Genomic DNA, 14,369 nt, shown 5'->3' on the forward strand with positions numbered 1-14,369 from the left:
CCAGCTTGAACGTCCTTCGTAATAGGATCAAGGCTGCATTGTAATGAAGAGGAGGGCAGGAGACGCTGAAACACCTATATCAAACAAGTATATAGTAATCCTGGCGAGGATAATCCTGAAACACGGAGCCGGAGGAGTTGGCTCGGTAAACCACATCAAAGCCCAAGCTAATGATGTCGAAAGCTTCCTAATTACTCCGTGCAAACCTGTGTGATTAGTCTGACCTACGTCAACCCCTTCCGCTCCTCTTTCTCGTCGAATCACCGACAAAATTTTACCATAATACAGTGAACTAACGAATGAGAGATTGTAGTGCGTGGAATCCTTCACTGAAACTCGCCGGAACAGCAACGTTTCCGGTCCATCTACCGTTCCATAATACATGCATAAGTTCGTGTAATCCGACGGAAGTCTAAGCAACTGTTGTATTCACGACTTCCACTTCCACGTTAATGAATAACTGGATTGGTACTTATTGCTGATGGACTTTCATATATTCGTCGAACAATTGCTTGCATACCCTTATAAGACATTACATTCTTGAACTATCAAGTTAATTGTAAGCCAGACATGAACTGATCCAAAACTTGTAAATCTTGAAAAACTTTTGAAGTATTGTTTGAAAAAATGTCTTTACAGTTGCATGTTTTCGGACACATTATGTAATGTATCTACATCTTTAACACTAGATTTACGGAACCCGTCAAAGTGACGGACAATAGGTCTATTTTAGATGACAGAATTTGTTAAGAAATTTTTACAAAAATGTCAACTTTCAGCAAAAGAATCAATGTTTTAGGCAGTCCACATATCATCTGCAATTTATTCATTTTTCTACTTTAGGTGAATTTAAATAAAAGTGACCATCAAACGTCCGTAAATCTAGTGTTAATAGGTGAAGATGTTACAGAAATTCTAAGGTCATAATGTATGCATAAGAAGTTACTGAAAATGCAACCCAGTATGTGCAAGTGTATGGCGACTAAAATTAGGCATTCTTTTGAGTCACAAATCTTCAGACACGATGAGACACCTTTACATTAAAGAGTAAATTAAACAGAGTCGATGTAATTAAACGGAGGGTTGAGGTTAAATAAAAGAGATAAAGATGCTTACCATCCATCAGCTCTGGTCAAGGTGAATCCAAATCGAGGGTCTCTGTCCACGGATACTCTGATGCCTACTATTCCAATTCCTTGTTCGGTTACAACTTGGCCTCGCATCACCGCAACTCGACTGTTACAAATCAAAGATATATCGAGGTCTCTCGAGATTGGATCGTATCGTTGATCCGTTGAGCCTCGGAAATGCTGATCCACAAGCTTACGAATCGTAACATACCCCGGATAGAAATAAAAATAAAAAAGAAAGAGGAACGAAAGAAAATGCTAGGGAAAAGATGCAATCCTTCAAATCAAATGCTTAACGAATCTTTAGATCCCGTGCAATGGCAAACAGAAACAAAGAATCTCTCTCCTTCTCTCTGCTTTATAAAAAAAAAAAAGAAGAGAAGGGGTTCGTTCGTTCGTTCGTGCAGCGTGTTTCCTAAGGCAGAGAGACGGCGAGAGTGCGAACAATCGATTTCTGTCTGTCAAATCAGCTTCCGTGGTCAACGGTTCAATGCGATCCAATATTCTCACTTCGCTGCCAATACGATCCGCAACTCCATTTTGCTGCCGACCATTCACCGGCCGCGTTAGTCGGCACAAGAGAAGCTAATGCCGTTGGTCGAGTCCCAGGAACTCGATACAAATTGATTTTACAAATAGAACAATGCTGCACGCGTGTACGCGCTGAAACCTGATGGCGCGTGCTCTCGAACGTGCTCGCGATCGAACCGCGACCGAAGCTTTTTCTCGCTGCTCCGATTTCTATTCAGGGGTTGAAACGACCAAGGAAATTATTTCGAAAATACTTCTTAAGTAAAATAGTTATGAACGAAGGTTTATTCTGAACTAACATTTTAAGCTCCCGAAATATCTGCTTACTATTTTACGACTGTGAAATCATAATACTTCGAAAATTCGAAATGTTTCAGTTTTTAATTTCACAGAATTCTATATTTAAAATGATGTAATATTTCATTATTTTTGCGAGGTGGAGAACGTGGATTATGGGGTTGATATATTATTTCTAATTGTCAGGCATTGTTCTAGCATTTGAATGAAATGTAAAATAATATTTTCGCTTAATCTACTTATGACGTTGAATTATTCAAAATAAATATTCCTCATAACTGTTTCAGAAACCAAAATCGATATGAAGCTGTTCAACCCCTGTTTCCATTGTAAACGAACGTATTGGCAGCTACATGAAAACATTTTCTTTTGTTTCATTCACTTTTTGCATTCGTTGCTGTTGTTGTTGTTGCTGCTGAGGTACAATTTATTCAGATGCTTTGTATTTTGGATAATTTGGCTTGTTTGTGGGTATATTGGTATTACTTTCATTTCGAGCATTGTTATTTCGGGAGCAAATAATAAAAAAAGATAAGAAAAAAGAATTATCCCGAGGCAGGTAAATAATATAAGGGCTGAGTGATACTTTCGTGAGAATAGAACGCATGCATATTAATTATGTAATTAGATACTTAATAAGGCAATGAAAATATATATATGTATGTAATTAATAAATTTTAGGGCTGGATTAATTGCTATATATATATAAAAAATTGGAGTATGTTGAAGCTGAATATCTTATAAGCGATCTGCGTTGTGCTGAATATAATGAAATCGTTGTAGGTAGGTATATAATAATAATAAGAGTAATAATAATGTAGAATATGCTGTGTATCAAGCGCATACGTATGCAGCTTGTTATACTCGTTTCACGATGAATAATCGCTATTATGAATGGAGCTACAGATGGTGATTAATTTGTGTCTTTGTGTTTGGAAGATTAATTTTGAGACAGAATATGCAATTTAAAAATTCATTAAAACCTTCATTCGAATTCTAAACTGATAAATAAATTGAAAATTGCAAATTGATAGAACAGAATTGAACAATAAGAGACGTGGAATTATTTCTTTATTAGCTACAGATATTGTAAATTGACTGGAATGTTATCAATTGTGGTAGCAAAATCTCTTTTGCATAATGCTAATTTTTTTATTAAGTGTGCAATTACGACAATTATAAAAAATATTTCATATAAAAAAGACTTATGCTTCCAACCCCAAAAATAACGTCATATCATTGCAGCTTACATTAATTTCGTTATAACTTTTAATCTCTATTAAGTACTTCATTTTTATGACAATAAAAAATTATTTAAAAAATCTGCATCAACTTGTGATATTCATTTAAATGTTTCAAACTTTCCGTACAAAATAGTGTTCACTTTTATACAGTTGAAATCTGGAACAGTGATGGACAAGGGTACGAATAAACATCGCTGGATAATTTCTCGATAACAAATTTGAAAATTTATAAATCTTCACCTTTCCACATTTATACATTTTCTTATTTAAAAATTTGATAAGAGACGTATTTATAAATTTTCAAATTTTGCAGTCCTATTTCTAAGGTTCTGAAAACATAACTATATAAAATACATTAAATTAAACTTCATCTAATTATTGTATCGGTTCATAAGAATTATTCAGGGCAATTTTCGCGTTCATAAATTTTACGGATCCCAGCGCTCAAACTCACCCTATATTTCTTACATAATATATTTACCCTTCGAAATATTGACGGGCAACGAAGTCACCTTCGAAAATAGTCACTGAAACGAACGATGTACTGTATAACAAGCTGCATAGATGCATTCGATATTCAAATATAAATGTATATATATATTCATCGGTCCCTAAGGGATTGCATATGGGGGCATGATTCGTTCTTGGAGGATCATTTCTTCCCCCTCGAAACGTCGACAAAATTGGACGATTCGGAATCTTGATCGAGCTTCGATGTAGCAAATATAAGAAACTGGGGGAACGACATTAATCTGAATAAAAGAGTATGAATTATTTCAATGTGTGAATTGAACTTTTTTGAACTTAAAAAATCGCGTCATAAAACGAATTTAAATTTTGTAATTTAGCTGACAGCTGACACATAATATTTTTTTTTAACAAGTCGCAGGTTGAACCTGTGACGCATTAATTGTGTCAATAACACAATTTAATTCCCGTAATTGAAATACCGGAGGGTTATATAAAAATTATCTGTAACTAGTTTACCCGAAAAAGGAATCGAATAAACGAGGAGTTAAATAAATAACGAATAAAATATGGAAGTAGGTCATTCTAAAACTTTCGTGTGAGTTCTGAACTACGTGATATTCGATAAGAATAAGAAAAATGTAGAAGATGGATACTCTAATCTAGGAAAGTGATTATGTTCTTTCATTAAATTAAATATTGGTCCTAAATTTCTATCTGCAATAATCTTCACTATGGTCGAATAGGTGCATAACACAAGTGATGTATTTGTGCAGAGATTTTAAATCCCTCTTTAAGTACACATTCGAATTTAAATCCGTTTAGTAGAGAAAATATAGTTGCGACGTAATTCCATTTTGAACAATGAAATTTCAAAACTTCCGAGGCTTTCACGGTTGAAATAAAGGATTCGAAGCTCGAATCGGCGGGAAATCGGTGACAGTTTAGAATATCCATCGCAGAATTATTTCCGTTGGGACAAAAACGTCCGGTCGTCGATCCTCCAAGTACGAACACAGCAGGGTGGCAGGCACAGTCGTCACTACTGGTAAGTCCAAAACCATAGTGAATGATAAAGAAGGGAACGCAAAAAAGAACGAAAAAGTATCTAAACCAATCGAAATAACGGAAAGCAGAGTAAAAAAAAAAACGACGTGTGTCACGAGACACCGAGCGAGATATCGCGAGGGTAGTCGATACACCCGTTCTAAATTCTATGCGTATACAAGACTTGAATAATGGAAACGGAAAAAAAAAGAAGAAAAATGAAAGAAAGAGAGAAACGAACGGTGTCTCGGCGTAATTCCGACGCAATGCCGAATTCTGTCTCTCTGTTCTGATCTTTTCCTTTTTTTTCCTTTTATACTTTCACTTGCATTATTCTCTTTTCTCCTTCTTCCGTTTGCTTCGACAATTTTCGTACGACGCGGATCAAATATCGAGCAGAATTAGTTGGTTACGCAACGCGGCGAGAAAAAAAATTGATTATCATCGACAAATGAACACGATCGATCGTTAAATAGGTACTCTGTCGTGTTCTGGTATGATTTATACATTTCGGTGGGTAGATAGCACGGATTGGTTAAAGACAGACACAGGGTTTTGGTGTACGGGGTTATTGGCACATTTGAAGACAGGTGATAAACAGACGTAGACAAGGGACAAGACGGGTGTAAGGATGGTTCTTCAGGGTCCTTTCATCATCGTATGGTATCATATAGAGCTAGTGTTTAAACGTTCCCGAGTATTATTGCCGATATTTCATCGATGGAACAAACACGTGTTCGTATTAAACACACACGTTGATCGGTGTGTAAGTATACCATTGTTGCTTTGTTCTCTCGTCTCATATACGTACGTCGTTTCTATACGTATCGTAGATCTACCGAACGACTTCGTTAACGACGGAAAAAGAATCAATTGAACGTAAAAATGGAACGCAAGATATACTTATGTATATATATCATGTATTTTGACACAAGAGGCCGCGTAATAAAGGTCAGAGCGTTCGTGTAATATAATGCTAGAGGGACAAAGTTTCACTAGAGACAAATTCGACAAGGGTTAACAAGTACAAGTATAAAAAAGTGCAAGCCTGGCAACACAAAACAACACAAGACCAGATAGAGGATGGTATATATGTATGTATCGTAAATACACGATTCTCAAACATACTATTTTTGCCATTGTTGGTACAGGTATAAGTAGCTAACTTAGCGCTAAAAAGGACAAGAAGACAATACATAACGGATCAAAAGAAACAGACGTAAAGTAAGAGAAGTCAAATGAAACGAGGGCTGGACTGCAGGGGTAGACAACGATCTGACGACATATCACAGATAACACAAAGACAAGTCGTACGATATTGTACTTTAAATGTTGGTGCGAAGATACTTCTTGCCCTGTCTGGCTCTGGCTTTGTTCATTATTATTAACTTCTTATCTTTCCATTCGAACCACTGTCATTTCTTTATAATTTCTTATGCGATAATCGCTTTTTTAAGTATTTTTATAGCCATCACTACTTTAGGACAACTTGAAAGAAGCTACATTTATTGGTGCAATGATTCAGGTCCTCTTTTATAGCAATTTCAAAATTACATTGAACTTATAGTATCATTACGAATGACAAAAAGTTAGAACATTCCTTCAAAAACAAAGTAGATGAAACATTGAGTTCATGATTGAAAAGATTGAGGTTATTTGTCACTCTCCATAGAAGCATAGTTGGAATTTTTATTTTAGTAGAACAAGTAGAGTTACATATCTTAAAGTATCACCACAAATTGTTCATAAATTAGAAAGTGTACTTCTCATGATAAAATAAATGAAATTTAAATTCCTCTCGATCTTGTAATGATTTCAAATTACTTCAGCCTAAAGTTACGTAATTACTTTCACACATTGAACAAAAAGCGACAGCCGTCGAGGGTGAAAATGATAGAAACAGATACACAGGTAGGAAGAAAGAGAAAGAAGAGCGACAGTAGGGAACAATTAGAACGAGAGACAGTGATCAGAAACAAATGGTACCAAGATGGTGGACAGACGAATAAGCAAAGTATTATGATCGAACATCGGCAAAAGTAAATTGAACGGGAGAGCAAGAGGACGACAAAAGAAACAAAAGGAAGAACCGAAACAGAGTAGAGATATAGGTGATAAAACGCAGGCTAAGGGTTATGAACATACGTATACATATACAGATAGATAGATACATATAATGGGGCATACGAAAAAACATGTAAGATGAATGTACGAGCGAAACGAGCAATAAGATTGTACTTTCTTTTTTTTCTTTCTCAACAACAAAAAAAAAATAAACAAAAAAATAGAAGGTTTCTTTTGTTTGGATTAATGAACGATTAGCGAGAGCTTGAGCTGCAACTTACCGCGGTGTAAAGGAACTCCAGAACGTACTACGTGTGGGAAAAAACCAACGAGAAGAAAGGGCGTTACCACGGTCACAGAACCCGCGTTTTGCGGGCAAAAAAACGGACGGCGCGTACGCAACATTCCATAAGCAATCATTTATTTCGTTCGATGAAATTTCGATCATTTTTTTATCAAAAGTCTCTAGAGAAAGAAGTCATGAATTTCTGAAGAAATCGTGTTTGTATTTATTTGTTTTTCGAATTTGCTTATGAATTTTTTGAACGAAATTGCTATTTGCAATGTTACGCACGCCGTTACAGAAACAATAGACGTAGACACACACTAATCAAGCGTACCCATCACACGTACGATCTTCACACAGTCACGCCAACATGAATGCAGTCACTCGCACACTCGTTCAACATAGAGTGGTATTACACGTGACAGACACAAGTTGGAAACTACGCACACACATTTTTGGTATATACGATTATACACGTGTATCTATGTATATATAATGTAAAGAAAGAAAAATAGATAGAGAGAGAAAGAGACGGAGAGCCAAATAGTATTAGCTTAGCCTGGGACCACCCTAGTAACTTTACGAGTTGCTTGCTTGAACGATACAAAAGATAGGAAACATATTTCTCTACATATTTATGAAACGAAGTCTTGGAAATGGAACATAGTTTCTAAACTATCTTGGTTTCTTTCAAATTTATTTTATAAGTAATCAGATAACCTAACCTAGTTTCATATGTAATTTTATCATTCGCATTTACTTATTCGATCATAATTTCATTTTTCAGATTCAGTCTTGTTTGAGTTTCCAATATTATCTAACCTATGCTGGCAGTAATTTTATCATTCAAACCTATTTATTCTTGTTCAAACTTCAAATATAATCTAACCTGCTTTCAAGCAAGAATAATTAGATTCCAACGATGAAATTACGCGTTGCATTCTGTGCCAGTCACTTATTCACTTTAATGATATTTTGATGACATTATCGATACATGAAATTATCGAGAAAATTTCGATAACAGCACCTCTAGCTTTTACCATTTTGTATTGTCAAACGCTGTTACACATTGCGTTACTACTTTTGTCACACTGTTACATTATTGCATTTAACTGGAATTTTGATACACGTCTTATCCTTCGTTTTAAAAGAATATATTTTCTATCTTTCGTACTCTTCAAGAACAATCTTAAATTATCTGCAGAGTGGTGTTGCACCCTAACACGTTTGCTGCGGATGTGTCACATTTAATGAATATTAATATTTACTTTAATGCAATATTACGTTATATATAAGCTAACTTTATGAGGCTATTAATATTAATGAAATATTTATATTAGTAGGAACAAGCTCGTGTTATATTTATATTAATATTAATAATTTTGTGTTGTATCGATATTAATATTAATATCCTCGCAAGGCCTATATATACTATGATATTACGTTAATGTAAATATGACCCTATTTACATGAGCATTAATATCACGATTAATATTACTTTAAGCTATTTTATTGACCCAGAGAGCGTCCGCGACCCGCGAGCTTCTCAGCGAACGTGTTAACGAGTAGCTGTCGTTCCCTTTGGAATTCAGCATCTCGAATCGTATCGAATCGAATCGAATCGAAGAGTAGACAGACCGAAACGGCAGCGTTTCGAGAGATCCTCTTATCTCGTGTCCGTCTAGCTCGAAGGGAGCCCCGGACTGACAATGAGAAGAGATTCCATCGTAGCTGGACTGCCATGTCGGGAGAAACGATCTTCGAATATTGATTATGCTGTCCGAGCAATCTCGACGCTGGTCTGAATTTCTGATTTACAGGACCGAGGATATACTTTTGTATTTTCGATCGAGATTAGCGCCAAACCCGCTGATGGCCATTTTACTTCTCTCGCTTTCAAGATACAAGGTTATCAACATTCAAATCACTTCGAAAGATGAATTTCTTAAGCTTTCCAAAATTATATCACTTGAAAATAATTTTTTTCACTGTGCATAACCTAACAATATTTCATATTTTATTATACAAAGATACGACAAGGGAATAACACTCATTGTTAGTTATAATTATGACAGAGAACAAGTTAATATTTTCATTGATTCTTTTCTTCGATCAGATTGAATTTATAGTGTAGGTAAATGATGGTGAACGTGTTAATCGAAGAAAGTATTATATTCGAAGAAACATTTACGTGCTTCATAAATGTGACACTTTATTCCGTTCGATATAAGAAGAAGAGGACGAAGAAGGGTTTCAAGCCAGAGACGAGGGTGCTCGGAAACGATGATCAATAACGTTCTCGAGACGCAGCGAAACAATAGTCGACAACAAGACCAAACAAACTTCATACAGCTCTCTAGAACGTCTCTTTCTCGGACACACACACAAAATATATCATTTGCATATACCATATGCAAAAACGTTACATACGAAGACGAATTCTTGGACGATTCACGGGAAAAACAGGCCGGACCCACGAGAGATTTCAAACTTGTGTCTACCATCTCTAGAAGTAATTATACTCGAGAACGAACGAATCACGAATTTTACCCGTAAATAATTGAGAGAATAGAAATGATTATCAGCACCAGTCGACGAAATCCGAGATTCGTTCGTCCCCGTGCGCTTTTTTTAACTATGAATCTCCCATTTGTTGGTAAAAAATTGCTTAAACGAATTGGCCGAAATAGCTGGTAAATGACAAGAAATTTTGGAAAAGAACAAGAAAAAAAAATAAGACAACGACACGGTCTGCTTGTTGTATATAACAATTACAGAAGGTAGGTGATCTGACTGTCCGAACAACAACAAAAGTGCCTAGAACAATATAAACGTTTGCGCGGCAACGGCGAGAACTTAACTGTCGACCAATCAAGATACCGAGAAAAAAAACCGAGTATCTCTCTCTCGTGTATTTTCTCCGTGTGCAGACTTTTCCTTTTTCTTTCACTCTTTCTTCGCTTTGTTTCTTTCGGTTTATTTTTGTCGTTTCAGTCTGTACGTAGAACGGAGCCTCTTTTTTTCGGAGCTGTAAGGGTGAATGGTGATCTGGTGGTGGCAAGGGTACACACAGAGGATAAACACTAGACAAAATACACGAATCCCCCGAAATGCTCTGGCAGCCATTTTGTGCATCGGGCCACGCGCGTCTCGAGCAAATCTTCATCAGTGTCGAACAAAGGTCGGTCTGGACCATGGTACACCATCGTGCGTTTCCCATCGCTTTTATCCTTTTAACGAGTTACCTTTGCCCATGTTTGCTCTCTAGATATCTTTGTGAACCTTCTCGCTTCGCACAAAAAATGAAATGCATCGGCGAGCACGGTGCACTTCCTTCGAGAAAAACTCGCTCGATATTCGACAGACTCTGTCCCTAGGTTACGATCTGGTTTAATGGTTATTTCGATCGGGTCAGTTACTTCAAACCTATCGAAGTTATTTTTTAATATACAGTATTCCATTTTAATGCTTCATAGAACCGTATGGATGTTTCATATGTGAAATGATCAAAATAACTTGGCTAGAGACAGAAAATGACTTTGAAATGTTTTTACTTTCCATTTAGAAAAATTTCAGAACTGTCGACTTTTTTTAATACTTCAAATACATTTCATTCGATTTAACTTTAACTTCTCTTCGGGTTTTCAAATTTAGTTGCCTTTCTAAAATTATTGCTTTATTGAACCGGTAATAGAAGTAGCTTTGTAATATTTAAAAATCTGTAGTCCCTGAGACCTCCAAAATTATAATTATCTTATTATCAAATTTCGTTTCATTTTTTGCTCAACCTAACTGCATCTTAAAAATGAATTTATTCCCCCAGATACGTACAGCTATTATAAGTTTTCGACAGCAGTAAATCTGATTTTAATTGAAACTGCAGAAAACTGGAAAACAAATTACTCGAGTGACACCAAGAATTTATTTGCAAGATGCATAAGATATTGTCAGAGAATTCGAAGACGATGGCAAGTGATTAATATCGGTGAATGACCGATTGGTTAGGACGGTCCTTTGATCGACAGTGCTTCCGAGATGATCACCGACGCGTTTGGCATTCGGGGGAGGGAGGGGGTGAAACACGAGGAATAGGATGGTTCGAGGGTTTGGCAGGGTTTGTCACCCACCGGGGGCTCTCTTGATAATTCAGCTGTCACGGATATAACCGGATTGTTTGGCATGGCGGTACAAGTAAATCTGATTGAATCTCTTTCTTCTTTTTTTGTTTTTGTCTTGTCGTCATCGGAAAATCTTCCACGATGGAGAAAACATCGATCACGATTTATATAAGTTAATATCCGATAGAATAAAATAATCCGACACTCGAAAACAGTTTCTTTTTCGTTTCTCGTCGAATATCGAATTACAAATGACTTAGTACAGGAAGTTACGCGAAAATATTTTTCCCCATCGTGAAGCTTCGTCGGAAATGGTACACGCAAACGAAACTTTTTAGCGAAACACCATCGTCTGTGTGTGATCAAACACGTTACGATTCGAATGATATACGATGCTTCTTTCTCGTTTTTCTATACACATACTGCACATGTTTCCGGGCTGTACGTAAACGTCACCGGCGTGCCGTACAACGGGCAACAAAGAACAAAAAAAAAGAGACACTTTTTGAATGAAATCAATGATCTTTGCGCAGTTCTCGTGGATGATAGAAACGAGGAAAGTAAACCGCGTAATGTCAACGGATTCGTAATCATATAAAGGCCAAACTATGACACGCAGCTATGCTATACATCCTCCTTTCATTAAACATTATATGTATCGGTGGATACTGAACGACCCACTCGTTGATCCATATCAAAATTTTCACGAGTTTACCTTATCACAGATTATCTTACAAGTTTAGCACTTTAACAATATTTTCATCTATTACTAAATTGTTTAAAACTTTGTTAGTTTCAATTAATTTTTAATTCAGCCATGTTGCGAATCCGCAACGAATGGCTCGTTCGTCTAAATATTATCCTCTTACACGCGATAAAAAATAAAGAGCTAAGCGTCTCTATGTTAAATATCGTGGTTAAAAGAAACCGGGTTAAGAAGAAGTGATCGATCTTACCTTTCGGTGTACTCGTTCATATGAGCGTAGCTTTGTACGCTGTTCTCCTCAACGAGGAATTTCACGCGTTGGTAAAAGGACGCCGTGACGCTGGGCGGCTGTTTTCGAAGAAGGACGTCCACGGGATTATTACTAGTAAGGCACATGATATGCTCTGCGCAAGCTGCGTGCGAGCAACACTCGCTGTCAGAACAGTCCATCATGCCATCTGAGAAATATCATTTCTTACAATCATCCTGCTTTCCACCATCTTAAAAGCTAGCTATGTATTTTCGTGAACAAGATTGTCTAGGTTACAGACATGAAAAAGACACTTTTGGTTAGATTACTGTTCATGGGAGAATCATTTGATCTTCAATAATTCCTGATGAGAAATCTTGTGTCATGTTGAATCATGAAATCATGAAATGTTGTAGATGTCAAGCATTAAAGTGTTACATATTGCTACAAATATTACAATGTTACATATGAAGTGTTACAATGTGACACATCAAGTATTACAGTGTCACACGTCAAGTACTGCTACAATTCCTATGGCTGGACAGCCACGAGTTAGATTGCAAAACAAACTATTCAGATTGTAAAAGAATCAACCGCAATCGCGTTCAGTAAATTCGTGATACTCACCCTGATCGTTGTCAATAAAGTCATTACACTCCATTTCGAGACGTATGCTGCAATCTCTACCCGCCCAGCCATCCGAGCACCTGCAGCTGTATTCGCCATCTTGTAGATTGCACAACCCGTGTCGACTGCACCCGTTCTCGCATCCAGCTATCGAAAGCATTTCGAAGTAAATCTACCGTATCTATCAGGAGCAATTTAGTACGTTTCACTTACGCAGCGTGCAATGTCTTCCGTTCCATCCTTGACTGCAGACGCAGGTGCCATTTTTGCATTGGCCATGTTCAGCGCATCGAGGATCGCACGGTTTCTGATCGCACTTGTTGCCAGTCCAATCATCGTTGCATCTGAAGATCAGTCCCAGGAAATTAATAGTATTCTTATATATCGATTAATTACGATAAAATGGGAGAGACGAGTCACTGGTGTCAGGTAAGCTTTATTGTTTGAAAATGAATTCCCCAAAAAAAGGACAATTGGTTCGAGTTCCGTTCAGTTCTGAACTAGAGCAAGGAAAGTTTTTGCACTTGGGGGTTCTTTCACGACGAATCTCTCGGCAAGGAATAAGGAGGGAGAAGCGTCAGCTTTAGAATATGAGAAAGGAGATTCTCTTTCGAGTCCTTGATTCTGACAAAAGGATGCTATGAAGAGGCGACGGTCCTTCCAGTTCCGATAAGTCGGCATCCCTTAAGACGGTGCCTTTTTTCTTATAATTTTTCACCCCTCTTAGTCTCAACTTTCGTGCTTTCGATATCGCCAAGCAATTTACTCATTTTTACCTTTGATACTTCGGCTGACTAAGACTTTCCGCCACTACTTCTTTTGAAGGGTCATTCTGCTGGTTGCGTTTCGAACACTCCAACTTTTCTTCCACTTTTCGAAAGTGCGAACCTTCAAGTCTGATAACGAAATTGAAAACTTTCGAATTCTGGAATTTTAGAGTTTTCAAACTCAACTTCGGAATTCTCAAAATTTAAAATAAGCAATGCACGCTAACTAGATTCCCTGCTTCTATTAATAAAATCATGAAAAACACAAAACAGCGTTGAACCAGAAGCAAAATAAATTCAACGGGGGATGAACAAAGGTTAAGGGATAGCGTATGCGGTCATGGTTGTTTTCGATTCGAATGCAAAGAGCATTCTCTCGTGCAGGTAACCCAATTCCAGCGACTCGTCCAACGGCCACGAAGGACCCATAAAGGACGATACAAAAGGTGGATGCACAGAGAGATACACAAGGTGTACTGACTTGCAGAGACCCTGTTCGCAGGTTCCATGAGGTCCGCAATTGAGGCCACAACTCGGCTGTGAACAATCCACCCCGGTCCAATGTCCCTCGCAGATACAGGTTGCGGATTCCAGGTCGTACGTGCCGTGATCCGAGCAACGAGGCAGACATTGGTATACCTGCTGGTCGACCTGGTTGCATCTTTCGCCCTGCCAACCGGCTTTGCAGTAACATTTACCGGATACACAGGCTCCGTGACCGCTGCAGTTTGGATCGGCACAGTCCGCTGCAAATTAAATGGTTCTACGTTCGTTACATATTCAAATTTCTACAATGCTACTTTTTCTCTGAGATTATCAGGAGATCTAAAGGAT

At 37.4% G+C, this 14,369-nt stretch overlaps 1 protein-coding gene across 6 annotated transcripts in view; it reads right to left on the reverse strand.

Moving 5' to 3' along the window:
- The window catches only part of Ten-a (Teneurin-a transmembrane protein), a 495,126-nt gene that overhangs the window by 13,160 nt on the left and 467,597 nt on the right, over nt 1–14,369 (reverse strand). For 5 of the 6 annotated variants that reach the window (XM_076532164.1, XM_076532165.1, XM_076532163.1 and 2 more), the window contains 6 exons: nt 14,017–14,281; nt 12,982–13,112; nt 12,769–12,915; nt 12,142–12,349; nt 7,063–7,089; nt 1,117–1,236 (listed from right to left, as the gene is read on the reverse strand). In XM_076532164.1, coding sequence (XP_076388279.1) covers nt 1,117–1,236; nt 7,063–7,089; nt 12,142–12,349; nt 12,769–12,915; nt 12,982–13,112; nt 14,017–14,281 — 898 coding nt within the window. The remainder of the gene's footprint in view (nt 1–1,116; nt 1,237–7,062; nt 7,090–12,141; nt 12,350–12,768; nt 12,916–12,981; nt 13,113–14,016; nt 14,282–14,369) is intronic. The other variant, XM_076532166.1, reaches the window with a different exon arrangement.

The sequence above is a fragment of the Megachile rotundata genome, chromosome 5, assembly GCF_050947335.1.
Source record: "Megachile rotundata isolate GNS110a chromosome 5, iyMegRotu1, whole genome shotgun sequence".
NCBI classification, from domain to species: Eukaryota; Metazoa; Arthropoda; class Insecta; order Hymenoptera; family Megachilidae; genus Megachile; species Megachile rotundata.